Raw genomic sequence first — 17,602 nt, 5'->3', positions numbered from 1 at the left:
TTGTACAGCAGAGTCATTTTCCATATCCAGAGTCAGGTAAGTTCTTATGGTCAGGGGGATCTTCTCTCTTTATCTCTCTCTCTCCTGTAAAGTGTAAGCTCTTATGATCAGCAGGGTCTTCTATCTCTCTCTCTCTCTCTCTCTCTCTCTCCTGTATTGTGTAAACTTGTATGGTCAGCGGGGTCCTCTCTCTTTTGTAAAGTTTAAGCTTTCATGGTCAGCGGGGTCTTCTATCTCTCTCTCTTGTAAAGTGTAAGGTGTTTTCAATAGCGGCGTCCTTCTCTCTCTCGCTTGTAAAGTGTAAGTTCTTCTGGTCAGCTGGGTCCTCTCTCTCCTGTAGAGTGTAAGCCCTTATGGTCAGTGGAGTCCTCTCTCTTTCTCTCCTGTAGAATGTAAGCGCTTATGGTCAGCAGGGTCCTTTCTATCACTTTTCTAAAGGGTAAACTCTTATGGTCATTGGGGTCCTCTCTCCTGTACAGTATAAGCTTTTATGGTCAGTGGGGTTCTCTAGCTTTCTCTCCTGTAGAGTATAAGCTCTTATGGTTAGTGGGGTCTTCGCATTCTATTGTAACGTTTAAACTCTTATGACTAGTGGGGTCATGTCTCTCCTTTAGAGTGTAAGTTCTTATGGTCTGCGAGGTCCCCTCTCTCTCTCCCTCTCCAATGTAGAGAGTAAGCTCTTATGGTCAGTGGTGTCCTTTCTCTCTCCACTGTATAGTATAAGCTCTTATGGTCTGCGAGGTCCTCTCTCTCTCTCTCTCTCCACTGTACAGTGTAAGCTCTTATGGTCAGTGTGGTCATATCTCTCTTTTGTATAGTGTAAGCTCTTATGGCAGTTGAATTCTTTCTCTCTCCTGTAAATTGAAAGGTCTTCTGGTCATTGGGGTCTTCTCATTCATGTAGAGTGTAAGCTCACTTATGATCAATAGGATCCTTTTTCTCTTTTATAAATTATAAGCTCTTATGGTCCACTGGGCCTTTTCTCCCTCTTTCCTATAGAGTGTAAGCACTTATAATCATCAAGTTCCTCTTTGTCATTTCAGTAGAGTGTAAGCTCATATGATTAGAAAGATCCTCTCTTTCTTTCTCTTTCTCTCTGGTGTACAGTGTAAGCTCTTATGGTCATTGGATCTTCTCTCTCCTGTATAGTATAAGCTTTTATGGTCAGTGGGTCCTCTCTCTCCACTGTATAGTATAAGCTCCTATGATCAATGGAGTACTCTCTCTCTACTGTAGAGTGTAAGCTCTTATGGTCAGTGGGTCTTCTCTCTCCTGTATAGTATAAGCTATTATGGTCAGTGGTTCCTCTCTCTCCACTGTAGAGTTTAAGCTCTTGTGGTCAGCTCTTATGGTCAGCCTGTTGTCTCTTGCCACTGTTGAGCGTAAGCTTTTATGGTCAGCTGGCGCTCTCTCTCCTGTATAGTATAAGATCTTATGGCCAGTGCATCCTCTCTCTTCTGTATACTATAAGCGCTTATAGTCAGCTGGTCCTCTCTATCCTGTATAGTGTAAACTCTTATGGCCAGTGGCTCCTCTCTCTCCACTGTATAGTATAAGCTCTTATGGTCAGTGAGTCCTTCCTCTCCTGTATAGTATAAGCCCTTTTGGTCAGTGGGTCCTCTCTCTCCACTGTAGAATTTAAGCTCTTATGATCAGTGGGTATAGTATAAGCTCTCATGGTCAGTGGGTCCACTCTCTCCTACTTAGTATATGCTATTATGGTTAGCCTGTTGTCTCTCGCCACTGTTGAGCATAAGCTCTTATGGTCAGCTGATCGTCTCTTTCCTGTATAGTATAAGCTTTTATGGTCAGTGGATCCTCTCTCTCCACTGTAGAATTTAAGCTCTTATTGTCAGTGGGTCCTCTCTCTCCACTGTAGAATTTAAGCTCTTATGATCAGTGGACCTCGCTCTCCTGCTTTGTGTAAGCTCTTATGGTCAGCCTGTTGTCTCTCGGCACTGTCGAAAGTAAGCTCTTATGGTCAGCTATTCCTCTCTCTCCTGCATAGTATAAGCTCTTATTGTCAGTTGGTTCTTTCTCTTCTGTTAAGTATAAGCTCTTAGGGTCAGTGGGTGCTCTCTCTCCTGTATAGCATAAGCTCTTATGGTCAGTGGGTCCTCTCTCTCCTGCTTAGTATAAGCTCTTATTGTCAGGGTTCTCTCTCTCCTCTCCCCACGTGTATTTTTCAAACCTTCAAGTATTGAAATCAACCCCAATTTATTTGCTGCAATTTTCATTTCTGGGGAAAAGTCAGTGAAGTTGGCGAATTCGAATTTCAAAAGATACACTCTACTCTAGTGAGAATATACTGTACAAGGGTCCCGTTACACGTATCGACGCACCAGCGATCTGACCAGCGATCCGACCTGGCAGGGATCGCTGGTGCGTCGTACATGGATACTGGTGAGCTGTCAATCAGGCAGATCTCTACAGCGATCAGCGATCAGCCACCAGCGTCCCGTGTAATGACGGCTCCCTGCTTACTCATAACGGGCGCTCCGCGCTTCGGACTGGATACTGGAGGGATCTCCTGTAATGCCAGTCGTGGATTCAGTTACCTGCATTGCACTCCGGAGGTCTCACCTGCAGCCTGGTCTGATCTCAGAGTTTGCAGGACTGCACCGCGAGCGCCGAGTGATTGATTCCCCGGCGATTGCGGTTCAGTTCATAACAGCTGTGGACAGGCCAGGATGCAATCCGAAGTTCAGGTGAGAGCACCGAAGATCAGCCGGAATGTCTTCAGCTGTCATGAACTGAAGAGCAATCGCCGGGGAATCAATCACTTGGCGCTCGCGGTGCAGTCTAGGCTGCACTCTGGAGCTCAGGTGAGAGCTCCGGGGTGCAATGCAGGTAACTGAATCCAGGCCTGGTATTACAGGAGATTCCTCTGGTAGCCAGTCCGATGCTGCTCGTTGGTCTCCCACCGTCAAACACGCCGATGCGTGCTGCACAGCAGGAGACCAATGAGCAAAAAATGGTCCTGATCGTTTTGTCACGATCAGCGACCTCGCAGCAGGGGTCCACTCACTGCTGCTTTTCACACACAGCGATATCGCTAGCGAGGTCACTGATACGTCACAAAATCTGTGACGTTTCAGCGATCTCGCTAGCGATCTCGCTGTGTGTGTCGGGGGCTTTACACTAGTCAAAAGGGTACTTTACACGCTGCAACATCGCTAGCGATCTCATTAGCGATGTGAAATTCTAGATCACACATAGGTCATTTTACGCATGTGCGATCTCAAAAGATCGCACTTGCGATCTAGAATTTCACATCTCTAATGAGATCGCTAGCGATGTCGCAGCGTGTAAAGTACCCTAAAGACACTAGCTGTGAAAAACAGATATAGTCAATATAACACTAGTCAAAGACTAGTAAATATGTCATTAGCATTTAATTGTAAGTTAAATTGCAAGTTATTTTGAAAGATAATCCAATTATCCTGGAGATTGTCCCAGTTAAGCTTTACGATTGGGCTGATCCCACACATTCCATTAGATGAGTGTCACTTTTTTTAAGGCACATGCAGGACAGTATCTTATCGTCATTGTATCCCGGTATAATTTAGATTTCTAAAACATTACCAAATTCTTAATCATGGCATTTAAGGTGTATAACGACACATGCTGCTATTTTTATCAACTATTAAATCCTAATTAGTATATACATAAATGTTACATTTGCCAAAGGTATATAAGAACCACATTTAATAGACTCGGGACTTTTCCTGTGCCTCAAACAAGAAGAATATACAAAGACAAGTGCTACCATGGGACATACAAAAATGGCACTGATTAAAGGAATTTTTCTAGTAATTTTTCTACTTACGAAAGCCGGTAAGTTATATTTTGCAAATTGTAATTTGACAATATTTTCTTGGAAAATAATTTTATGTCTTTATCCATTTACAATTTAATTTAACTTTTTAAATATATACAAAGTTCACAACAAATTTTTAGACTTTAATTATAGAAAATAGAAATGATTATAATTTTTAATATATGAGATTGGTAAACAAAATGTTTTCTTTAAGTTGAAACTTTAAAATATCAAAGTTAAAAATTTAACTAAAAAATAAAACTAAATTAATTTTAACTACTTTTGTTTTAGTTATATTTTAGCCAAACATCATAATGTACAATAATTCTTAATCAACTATAGAATACAGTACATTAACCTTTTTTTCTGGCTAAGATATAGATACATTTTTTAAAGGCTGAAAATCTGGCCATGTAAATGCAAAGTCAAGTGAAAAAGTTTAGAAGAGATAATTGTTGTTTCAAGTGGTGCAAATTGTGGTTATGATGATAAAAATATATATAGAATTTGGATGCTAGGTAATAAACAAAAATCTAATATGAAGGTGAATTTTAGGTTTGATTTTTTTTTCAAAATTTTAAAAAACAATCATGGACTTACAAAATTAGAATTTCCTTCAACTTTCTAAGTGTGGCTAAGACTTCATTTATAAAACCCAACTGTTGTTTAATGACCACAAACTGGTTACCAAGAGGCAATTGTTTAATATTCTGTGTAGACAAGTCAACCTCATTTTCATGCACCAAGAATGATCTTTAATATGATCGTTCTGTGTTCATAGAGCATCATATCCTCGGCAGCACATCTCCTGTTTACACCATATGATATGATGTCGAGAACAAGGATTTTTAACTAAGATTAAAATATATTTCTCCTATTGAAGTAGTGCTTTACTCCTTGTTAGGTGATTGCCGTTTTTTTTTGTTAGACTGGCTGATAATTGGAAACTAAGCATTCCTAGGAACGCTTATTTACCGATTATCATTCAGTGCAAACTGTCTATAGCCAACATTTCGGACCGCAGGCATCTGTTCTAGGACCTATCCTGTTTAATTAATGACGTTGTGGATGGGATTGAGAGTAAAGTCTGACAACACCAAACTATGTAGGATATTAAAAACTGATCTTATTAGTAAAATATTACAAAATGATCTCGATAAGATGTCAGAATGGGCAGATGCTTGAAAAATGAGATTTAATGTTGAGAAATGTAAAGTAATGCACCTAGGACGGAGTAATCCTATAGCTGCATATACATTAAATGGAAGTAAACTCGGGACTACAGAACAGGAGAAGGACTTGGGGATTCTGGTTATGAGTAAGCTGATTTGCAGTACTCAATGTCAGGCAGCAACTGCTAAAGCAAACAAGATTTTAGGGTGTATAAAAGAGATTAGATTCTGTGATCCCAACGGATTGTTACCCCTCTATGAATCACTTGTAAGGCCCCATCTAGAATATGGGATCCAGTTTTGGGCTTCATATTTTAAACAGGACATTCATCAGTTAGAGTCAGTTCAAAGGTGTGCAAATACATTATTACAAGGAATGGAGGCCGCCCGTATGATGAGAGGTAGGAAAAGTTGGATTTGTTTAGCTTACGAAAAAGATGTGTCAGAGGAGATCTCATTTATATGTATAGATACATGTGTGGTCAATATAAAGGGCTGGCACATGACTTATTCCTTCCAAAGACAATACTTAGGACTAGAGGGCACTCACTGTGAGTGGAAGAAAAGCGATTCCAACAGCTAAACAGGAAAGGGTTCTTTACAGTTAGAGCAGTCAGACTGTGGAATGCTCTACCACAAGAGGTAGTAATGGCAGACACTATAACAGCTTTTAAAAAAGGGCTGGATGATTTCCTCAGTACACACAACATTGTGGGTTACAGATGATTCAGTGATGATTCTTATAGTCTACTAGAACTACACAAGTTTTAGATGATAAAGGTAACTGTAATTACAAAGTGACTTAAGGGTTTTCATGACTAACGTAAAATCTATTTTCAATGGTATCTTCATATTTGGATTTATAGAAAGAAGAAAAAAGAAATTCCAAATTCTGTAATTCCTATGTATACAATTGGAAAGTCATTAGTAAAGTATGAGATTTAGATCGGTATATTGGATGGTCTAGGCCAATAAGAATTTTGGGAATTCTCTTCACAAGACTCCTCATCTTTACATTAGATTATATTTTTCTCAATCCTTTTTAAGCTTCAACGAATTTCCTACTCAACCATCCATATTACTAAAAGCCTATCGACAGGACATATTTCATCAAAATGTTCTGTAAAGGAATGCCATTGACGTAACATGTTATTAGCATGGCTTTCGTGGGCAGCTCCCTTGTGCAATATCAGCTGGTTTTAGGCATTACATAATTTTTCAATTTTCAAACTCACCAAACCCGGTAAAAAATTCACAGGGAACACAAACTATAACAGTAATCACATGACAAATTGTAATTTATTAACAAGGCTTCACTTGTGGAAAAACATTGTGACTTACGTGTTAGGAAGAATTGTCCAAGCTTTAGGTCTTAACACCAGTTGGGTGCGATACTCATTGATACATTCGACTCTCAAGTGGCTTCCAAATTTTCAAAACTTGTAGGAAGGACTAAGATAAGTTCGAAGTGTATATGATTAAAAGAAGATAAGAGAAGTAGAGGACTTGACCACACAAAAAAGTGAAAAACATGGTTGACTTGGATCTGGGAGGGATTGTCTTCTTCAAGATGTTCTCCTGATTTTTTCGTGGTTCCAATCAAATTTCCATTGCTTTTAATTGAGAATCAAAGAGGAATTCTAGCCATTATACAATGAGTTTTGTAATTCAATTAAAATGGAACGGTAGGAGACGGACTAACTTGACTAAAACAACAACACATACAGATAAAGCGAGGTACAAAGTACAAAGCTTGTCTGGATATCTCCCTTGTGCAATATTCGTGTCTCCACTTCACCCTCACAAATCAGTTCATCTTAATTATATACTTGCTTCAATTACAATAATTACATATAATCTTTTTTAAGAAATTGATTAAATGTATGTGCTATTGTACGCACACCCAAAAATTATAGAAATATTCTTCGGATTGTAGAGAAGGTATCAGGCATATACTTAAAGGGGTGATTCACTACTCAGCATAGTGGCCACACATCGATGTAAACCTCATAAAGAAGGTTTAGTCAATAATTCTGCCTGAGAGCAGAGCTACTGTGGTCCGTTCATCTCCATCACATGACCCCCAGGCTCCGTGACCTCTGAGATCCAGTGATGTCACGTCAACTTACAGTTGACCCGACATCACCGCTGCCGGCCCCTGTCTTTCTGAGTGACTGGGCTGTAGGCGGATTTTCACTGCTTGTCACAGCCCAACATCTCAAGTGCTCTCTCCTTCGCTGCAGAGCGCTGCAAGCAGGAACGATGCTGGGCTGTGCCGAGCGGTGAAACTCCGGCTACAGCCCAGTCGCTCATTAAGACAGGGGCTAGCAGTGGTGATGTTGGGTCAACTGGAAGCTGACGTGACATCACCGAACCTAAGAGGTCACGGAGCCCAGGGGTCTTGTGATGGGGATGAACAGACCTCAATAGCGCCACTTAGAGGCACAATTGACTAAACAAGGCATTTGAAAAAAGCCTTCTTTAAGAAGTTTACATTGATGTGTGACCACTATGCTGAGCAGTTAACCACCCCTTTAAATATTCCTTAAAGGGAACCACCAGTCACGCTGTACATGCAGTCCGATCTGTATACAGAAAAGAAGAAACTAAGCAGGGTGATATATAGGGTTTCTTAAAATAAGTAAAATAAGATTGAGTGTAACTTGTGTTTTATTCAGTGAAATCTCTGGTATTTATGTGCTTAAGAGTCCAGTGGGCGGTCCTTACTGAGTGATTGACAGCTATCTCTGATTTGGCGCATGCTATTAATATATTTTCATGGCAAAGGACCAAAATTACTAATAATTATAAAATATTTTGCACTGCTTCTAGAACAGTGATACTATATTTTATGTATTTATGTACTATGTTCACTATGCATCCCTCTTGGTGCCACTGATAATCTTTATTGATAGACATGGACTCTGCAGAATGAGTTTCCTTCCCCTTAAGGCAGCTGGAAGTTCAATCTTAGGCGTGTTGAGATTTTAGCATTGTTTGTCATAAATTAACAGTGAATAAGGAAAGCCATGCAAATATTGTACAGGAACGAGGCACAAAACCCTAGGGACTGCTACGTCTTCTCCTGCAATAGGAATCTTCTCCATTGTACTGCCATGCATGTCAACCAGCGCCTGGCTAATAAGGTGGACGTGCTCGCAGATATACACTATGAACACCAGGGGGCACCATAGCATGTATTGGATTATTTTTAACAGCTTTCTCATAGCAAACATTTTTCATAAATTTTCAGAGAAGTTGGGTATTTAATAATGGAACAATCTATTACTACAATTATTTTTCACTATGGTCATTTTAGGAATAGTCAGGCGGGGTTGAGGGAGGTCTTTAAAGTTGGACCCCTATGTGTGAATTACTCTGTATAATGCCATTATATTGTGTAATAACCCTTCTTGATCATTTATGTTTTTCAATCCACAGTGGCACAAAGCACAAGTGCAGGCACACCAGCCCCAACAACGCCAGCTACAACACCATCCGCCACAACACCATCCGCCACAACACCATCTGCTACAACACCATCCGCCACAACACCATCTGCTACAACACCATCCGCCACAACACCATCTGCTACAACACCATCAGCCACAACACCATCTGCTACAACACCATCCGCCACAACACCATCTGCTACAACACCATCTGCTACAACACCATCTGCTACAACACCATCCGCCACAACACCATCTGCTACAACACCATCCGCCACAACACCATCTGCTACAACACCATCTGCTACAACACCATCCGCCACAACACCATCTGCTACAACACCATCCGCCACAACACCATCTGCCACTACACCATCCGCCACAACACCATCTGCTACAACACCATCCGCCACAACACCATCTGCTACAACACTATCCGCCACAACACCATCTGCTACAACACCATCCGCCACAACACCATCTGCTACAACACCATCCGCCACAACACCATCTGCTACAACACCATCCGCCACAACACCATCTGCTACAACACCATCCGCCACAACACCATCTGCTACAACACCATCCGCCACGTCTGTTACAACACCATCCGCCACATCTGCTACAACAGCATCCGCCACGTCTGCTACAACACCATCCACCACATCTGCTACAACACCATCCGCCACATCTGCTACAACACTATCTGCCAATACGTCTGCTACAACACTATCTGCCAATACGTCTGCTACAACACTATCTGCCAATACGTCTGCTACAACACTATCTGCCAATACGTCTGCTACAACGTCTGCGAATACCCAAAGCACCAATTCAACAACTACTGCGAATAATGTTTTAGGCGAAGGTTCACCCGAGCTTGACGGAGGTAAGTGTGGCTTTTATTGTTTTATAAAAGCAGTTATTTATTTTTGATAATCTTTTACTTTTTTTTACAAATTCAAATATTTAATACAGCAATACTACCTGTCTAATTATAATTAAGAGTGACATAGCCAGGAGCAAAGGTGGAGAGAGATGAATAAATTTTTTCAAAATATGAGCAAGCAGACAGCTGTAGAATACAGCCGCACCCTGAATATACTTAGTCTGGAGATGTCACTGCTTCAAAACAGTAAACCCAAATATATTCACTAAGAAACATGTAAATTATGTGACATTTAGATCCCTAAATACCTTATTACTATGAATATGTTGCCTCCAGCTCCAATGGTGATATCAGATGACTATCAAGGTGGGTGTTCGAGATTTGTTGGGGAACATGTATATTATAGAGAGGCGATCCCTGCCCAATTCAGAAGGGCTCAGGCTCTTGTGTTATTCTAGAAACATCTGTCTAGCCACCATGTAATACTACATTTCTCTCCCTACATACTACAAATCTCTGTCTGCCCTTCATATTATGCCAAAAATGTGCTGTTTGTCGGGAAGGTTAGAAAAGGACCCATGGCGATAAACTGAATATTCCAGTGGCAAGACTTTGTATTGGATTGTCTCTGATGAGACGACCCCTTTTTCTTAATATTATATTTTTACTTCTACTATTTTAACATTAATTATTTTTATTTCTTCTTTTACATCACCAAGGATACCTCCCATTCTGGGCTATTATTCTTATAAGTCTTGGCGCCATTGCAGCTTTTTCCCTACTTGTGTTTCTCTCCGTGAAGGTAAGTAATCGGTTACAGTATTTTACTACCAATAATTGTCTATGTATTAAAACTAACATCTTTATTAAAATTTGCAAATTGTCTCTCCAGGAAAGGAGACAAACTCTAGCGCAGCGCCACCTATTGGAAGTAGCGATCCTAAAAGTCAAATGTGGATTTTTAACAATCCTTTGCATATGACTTAGGATACATATGCCAGATCAGAATCCCAATTAGCAGACACGGTATTTTGGGGTGCTTGCCCCTCGTCAGTGCAAAGTATGGGGTGTCTGATCTGGCTCATGAGAAGCTTTGTGGGGACCATGGGGGAACACTATTCTCCTTAGGGAGACTTTGCAAGCCAGTCTGGCTGCCAGTAAAGTAAGGAGACTTATAGCTGCTACGCCCCTCTGGAAAATATTCAAATTGTCTCTCCAGGAAAGGAGACAAACTCTAATTTGAACATTCAAACAAGAGAAGAGAAGGGGTTAATGCCGCGCATCAGCCAAATGAAGATGTAGAGATGTTGATGAAAAAATATCTTTTTTATTTCATAAGTCTACACGTTTCGAGGTTGAAACCTCTTCCTCAGGACCAGGACATCAACAAAGCATCTTGCAGTTGCTTTGTTGATGTCCTGGTCCTGAGGAAGAGGTTTCAACCTCGAAACGCGTAGACCTATGAAATAAAAAAGATATTTATTCATCAACATCTCTACATCTTCATTTGGCTGATGTGCGGCGTTAATTCCTTCTCTTCTCCTGTTTGAATGCTCATCCACGTGGGGCTGCGGCAGACGCCATTATCTTATGCTTGTCAGTAGATGTGACTTTCACAACCACATTAGGTGAGTGTATATTTCTTATATACTACCCCTGTCATCTGGTAATGCCCTATCAGCTCTTCTTTTTTCTAGTTTTATTAAAATTTGAAGGGATTCACCACTTTTTTATTAACAAATTTGGGGACGTGATTTTGTGACACATGCTAACATATTGGTAGCACAAATTCTCCTTCTCCTTCTTCACAGACTGCACAGTTCCTCTTTTTTTCTAAATGGTCACTAATAGAGAAGTATATGACCAGACCTGTCCATCAGCCTCATCCAATAGAAAAACAGCCTACCTGTGATGCCGAGCAGCCAGTAGTAATGAGATGCTAGACCACTAGGAGTCGCCAGATACACTAGTGGAGGAGATCTGCGAGGAAGTCGAACAAGCCAGGGGTCAGAAGCTGGGAGATCATGTCAGTAACAAAGAGAGAGAGATAAGCCGAAGTCAGTGAGTGAGCCAAGAGTCAGAAAACAAGGAAGTCACAAAGTACCAGACAGAGAGCAGAGCTGGGGTCAGAATACAAGCCGAGGTCGGTAACCAAGAGGACAAGTCAGGTACATGGGAGAGATCGAAGCCGGACATCAGGAACTAGCCAAAGATCAGGGAGGCAGGGAGTCAAGATGGAGTAGGGAAGGAGACAGAAAATGGTACAAGGAACTAGAAAGCCAGACAAGATCAGGACAGTCCCTCACGGGAACCAGAGACGTGCACTGCAAAACAGGAACTATTATTGGCGGTGTTCCAGGTGGCCTGGCTCCTGGATAAAGCAAGCCCCGGAATGAGGCTTCAAAGGACAAACCCCTCCCACACTACGCAGGACTTAGGCCAGGAAAAACAAATTCACTGGAGGAAAATATGAGGCCCAGAACAAACTCTGCAGGAGTCATCAGAATCATGACACTACCCATCTGAAGTGTTTTTCTATTGGAGGAGGCTGATGATCAGGTCTGGTCACATGTTCTCCATGAGTAGACATTTTGAGGAACAGAACTGTGTAGCGTGGGATGAAAAAGGAGTGGACAACCCCATTAAAAGTGTATATTCGACAAGACGGAGTTTATGAACCACCTCTTGCCTTCTCTGCCTATATTCTGCTAGTGTTGTAGTATGAGGAATTACTTGATTTTATTAATATAGTATACAGTACATTTTTTATTTATTGGATCTTCTGTGAGCTTAAGCGTAAAAAATTTTACATCTGATAATTAAATAATAAAATACCAGATATCTCTATTTACATTTTTATAATCCAAATCTGATAGCCCAAAATAATTATATGTTTCTATAATTGTTCAGAAACTTAATTAGTATTCCGAAAATGAGTCTGCTGTAATGAAATTGATATTAGAGGGAAAGGAGGGGGATGCAGCTGCAGTTTCTATTTTTACCTGTGTTTCAGAGAAATTGCATGATATAAGAGAGGAAGGAGAGCAAAAGAAAAGTGGGGAGATCATTTTACATGGTTATGGGATATGTAACTAGTACACACCTCCACTAAAATATAGACAGGTATTGTGGAATGTAGTCATAGCTTAAGACATCAATGGAAACTTCTAACAAGCTCTTTTTTTGTTTCCTGCAGTCTTTAGCACCCCGCTGTGCTTAGTACTTCAAACATGAGTCTGCTGTAATAAAATTGATATCAGAGGGAGAGGAGGGGGATGCAGCTGCAGTTTTTCGTTTTATCTCTGTTTCAGAGAAATTACAGAGCAAAAGTTGGGAGATCATTTTACATGGTGCTATGAGATATGCAACTAGCACACAGCTGCTCTAAAATATTATTGGTATTACAAGTATTGTGGACGTTAATGGCAGCTGAAGATATCGATGGAAACTTCTAACCAGCTCTTTTTATGTTTCCTGCAGTTTTTAGGACCCCGTTGCGCTTCTACTGCAAACCCAGCATCTTCTTACTGTCCGAATCGTGATACCTGTCACGGCTATGATGAAACTGCGAGGAATCGATGCGGTCCTTCATCTACTAACATAGAAATGTCTGGAATTGGACAGCACTATGGAGCTCGGTGCCACAATGATTAACATCAAGTTGAAGTGTGATACATTGTGTTGTGGTCTACTTTTGTACTGCAGTGCTTTTTTGTGGATTGCTATTTGTTTAGGGCTTTCATCCCTTCATACTTACTGGACATCCATGTGACTTGACTAAATTTTGAGTGATGGACGGTCCTCAAAAATCAGTAAAAAGTTTCCCTGCAAGTAATGGTACTGAACAACAGTGTCGATCCGCTACTATACTAGTAATACAAACTTCAACCATGATCATTATGCTGTAACTCAGGAATCCATTCAGTACTAGTGCCCCACCGGGAGATTCTCCGCTACCCCGGTGGGCCAGTCCGAACCTATATAGTATGGTAGGGTTTATTACTTATTATCAGTGTTGATATCATTGGGATATTTATTTATTTTACATGCTTATATAATGCTTTTAATTTCATTGTACATAATATGAGAGTATTGTATATTATAGGATTTTACTTCTTGCACTCAGTTGACATTATTTAAGTTACTTCACCGCCATAAAACAACCATAAACCTGCTATATTTATGTAATTTTAGAAGCGAGCGAATCTTCTGAAATTCAATTTAGGAAGAGTCACACAGCTTTGGAGAGTGTAGGGGGAAATTCTGTTCACATCAATTAAATTAGGAATGAATCTTAGGTTAAAAAAGTAAACTATTATACTCCGCTTTCCTCAGCCCTCCCCATACCTGCTCCGCATTGCCCTCATATCGGACCCTTTTTGGCCTTCTTTTCTTTCCGTCATCTTTCTCTTCCGGCATTGGCATTGACTGGACCCCTCGTTGTTGATGTGACATCTTGAGATTGAAGACCCAAAAGTGGTCAAAAGAAGAAGAAGGTCCAAAAGGAGCTCATCAGAGGGTCGATGAGAAGCAGCACAGTTAGGCCTACTTCACACGTCCATGTTTCCGGTATATGTGACATCCGTTTTACACGTACCGAAACATGGACACATGTAGACAAATTAAAATCTGCACACACGTGTGTGTTTTCATAAGGACCATGTGTCCATATGGAGCTCACACATGTCCGTGTACTCCACATGACGACATGTCAGAATGGGTGTCACACGGACTGCACACTGATGTGATCCATGTGACATCAGTGTGATATGTACCTGAAAAAACACGTGTCTTTAAAATAAAATTATTTTTATACTCACCTGTCTCCAGCACTGCTGTCTTTGGCGCTGCTGTCACTTGCTTCCGGGCCCGCTCATTATGCTCATTGCATATTCACTGCACCGAGGATCTTGAAGCAGTAGCAGCGCCAGAGACAGCAGCACCATGGACAGGTAAGTATACCAGCTCATGCTGTCCGTGTGCTATCCGGATGTCACACGGGTGGCACACTGACAGCACATGCTGAACACACACATGGACACACACATACACACCTACACCACAGACCGTGCAAAACATGTGTGTTTTGCACGGGCGTGTGAAAGAGGCCTTATGGATAGGGCTGAGGAAAAAAGGAGAAATTAGTAAAAGACGGGTATTTTTTTTCAACTCCTACTGGGCACTCATCATTCCGCAGAATAATGACCAACAGGCTGCCATTTTCATGGAAATCAATCTAAAAATTTGGCAAATTGGAATTTTCTATGAAATTGAAAGCAAGTTACATTTCTTACGAATCCATTGGGCTATCTCTAACTTTTAAGGGATTTTCTACTTTCATCAAAGTGGACCCCAAAGGCTTCCAGGCACACAAAATTAAAGCCAGATGGTAAACTTTTTAGGCCAATTCTCTTGGCTGAAGATTGGCTATAGTAAAAGAAAATATAAATGGTTACTTAGCTTGAAATAGGGGCAACAACTACTCAATATTGGTGTTTACACGTAGAGCTAGGACACAAAACAGTCTTCCCAAGTGATGGAAAGCCTAGCCTTGCCTATACCTGTACGAGACACAATTGGCACATTTTTGGAAATAGTCGATGTATTGATTGCACTATACCGCTTCCCGTTTACTGGAGGATAATTTTATATTTTAAACCCATAAAAATAATATTCCTCTTCTTAGGAATTAGTAATGTGTTGCACATTTCGGTTTATCCGTTTTTTTTCCAGAATTTTTTTCTTTTTGTACAAATTTTATATACGTAAAACTTTTCGAGGGACCAGAAAATTTTGAAAAAAATATTAAATTAGATCAACACAAAAGACAAAGATATAAATATAGAAGAAAGTTAGGAAAAAGAACATAGAATATTATATATTGAAGGAATGGAAAGGTTCAGAGGCAAAAACAAAAAATATGTTTGGTTCTATAAAGCAAAAATGAAACGCAAGAGAAAGCAAAGGAAGCACTTTTGGCCATTTTTTTCAGGAGAAATCATTTTTTAGAGGAAAATACATGCAGAAGGTTTCATGGTGTCACATAATACATCTGTATATTAAGGCGTCAAACACCTTCTACCACATTTAGTTGTCCATGCGTTGCGCAACAATCTTTATAAAGCTATTTATCTACAGATTTGAAGACTTTGGACTGTAATTTATTTATTAAGTGTACTAATTTCTTATGTTAAATATGTAATAAAGTATAAAGAATTTTACAAAGACACAAAATTCTGCTTTCTGTTATTTTTTTACGAGTCCTTATTTAGTCACTATTTAGAGAAAAATATTACTTGAAAATGTATTATTGTCACTTTTAATGCCTTTTTAGTCTATTTTTGGTTCACTTGTTCCTTATTGCCAGGATTTTTCTGCTGTTCATATTCTCCATTTATGTATTCACTAAATCAGAGTCAAACCTTATACCTTGTGTCTGGAGGAACACAAACTGCCAATTAGTGGGCAGAGACTCAAACTGCCAATCAGTGACTTCCTTTGGGATTCAGGCCAAGTCCGAAACAGTGGAGGTACTGTTCAGCTGCAGCTGCCGAACCGAACTTCCACGGGTTTGCTCATCTCTAATGACTAGCCTAATTCAGAGACATCATACGAAGAAAACAATCACTGGAGAAGGACTTAGGGGTACTTTGCACGCTGCGAAATCGCTACTGCGATATAGTCGGGGTCAAATTGAAAGTGACACACATCCGGCGCCAGTAACGATGTCGCAACGTGTAAAGCCTAGATGCACCAATAAACGATCGCAAAAGCGTCGTAACTCGGTGATCTGTGTAGTGTTCGACATTTTCATAATGTCGCACCAATAGGAGATACGATGTTGTTCCTCGTTCCTGCGGCAGCACACAACGCTGTGTGTGAAGCCGCAGGAGCGAGGAACTTCTCCTTACCTCCCTCCACCGGCTATGTGGAAGGAAGGAGGTGGGCGGGATGTTTACGTCCCGCTTATCTCCGCCCCTCCGCTTCTATTGGCCGCCTGCCGTGTGATGTCGCTGTGACGCCGCACGACCCGCCCCCTTAGGAAGGAGGCGGGTCGCCGACCAGAGCGACGTCGCAGGGCAGGTAAGTGCGTGTGAAGCTGCCGTAGCGATAATGTTCGCTACGGAAGCTATCACAAGATATCGCATGTGCAACGAGGGCGGGGACTATCATGCTCGGCATCGCTAGCATTGGCTAGCGATGTTGTAGTGTGCAAAGTACCCCTTAATGGTTGGAAGAAGGGAAGAGGAAGACCAGCAACCCGGTGTCTTGATCCATTCAAAATAATGGCGGAGAAAACCTTGGTGGACCTATCTAGATTTACACAAGATCCATCTTCCTATAGATCATTCATCCATCAAGTCTTGAGATCGAGCCGAAGGCCGCTAAAAGGAAAAAAGTTGTCAGCACAACAAATAGCTCACAATGAGTAGAAAAAGTACAGAACATAATAAACTTCCATTTCATTATAGAGGCTCTAGATAGGCACATTCAGAAAGGAAAAGTAAAGCACAAGTACAAACTTGCTCGGATGTGACTCAATGCATCTATAAACTTTCACATTCTAATTTATTATGACTGGCAGGTTGATACCGAGTTTCTATTATTGTTGTGATAGCATGCATAAATCCACCATGAGTGCTGATATAATGACTAGGCACAAGTGACCTCTAGTGTATAAAAATGCAATATACAGTATTGTGTAAAAGTTTTAGGGATGCTGTTGAAAAATAAAAACCACCATGGAATCAAAACTACAGTGGTCATCAACAGCTTACAATAAATACGACGAGAAAAGAGGGGAAAAGTGAGCAAAAATTGCTGAATATGTTTATTAATTTACTAAGTGCACAGTGCATACATAAAATAACTATTCAGTAGACACAGGAGGACAGAAGTGGTAAGACGTCCCACACAGACACTGGATGAAAAAGATGTCCTCTTTAAGAGAATGCTTGAGACCAGAATGTTAAGCAGTCCATCAATAGATACCATATATAGCTATCAGAGAATAATTAATTTGCCAAGTGGTAGTGAGAGTATTATGACTCAGGTGGAGCGGTCTTATAAAAATCTCATAAATGGTGCTCATAATCTCTGAGAATAAGTGCTTGATAGAAGCAGGACATCAAATAATAGTTCTGAAGCCAGAAAGAGAGTAAGATATTTACCAGGTCTGTGGGGGACAAAGCACCCCGACGTACGTTTCGCGGCCTTTATTGCAAGTCTGGCCACTTCATCATGGGAGAAGGAGTAGAGTCAAAAAACA

General features: G+C 40.7%; 1 protein-coding gene across 1 annotated transcript; it reads left to right on the top strand.

The window, feature by feature from the left end:
• The first annotated feature begins 3,739 nt into the window (after positions 1-3,739).
• Positions 3,740-15,567, top strand: LOC142250960 (uncharacterized). The gene is made up of 4 exons (XM_075323354.1): positions 3,740-3,837; positions 8,434-9,333; positions 10,053-10,135; positions 12,814-15,567. The coding sequence occupies exons 1-4, from the start codon at positions 3,771-3,773 to the stop codon at positions 12,985-12,987; spliced, it is 1,224 nt and encodes a 407-aa protein (XP_075179469.1). The 5' UTR covers positions 3,740-3,770; the 3' UTR covers positions 12,988-15,567.
• Positions 15,568-17,602: the final 2,035 nt, after the last annotated feature.

The sequence above is a fragment of the Anomaloglossus baeobatrachus genome, chromosome 9, assembly GCF_048569485.1.
Source record: "Anomaloglossus baeobatrachus isolate aAnoBae1 chromosome 9, aAnoBae1.hap1, whole genome shotgun sequence".
NCBI classification, from domain to species: domain Eukaryota; kingdom Metazoa; phylum Chordata; class Amphibia; order Anura; family Aromobatidae; genus Anomaloglossus; species Anomaloglossus baeobatrachus.
Note: the sequence above shows the minus strand (reverse complement) of the source record. Positions and strands in the feature narration are given on the sequence as shown.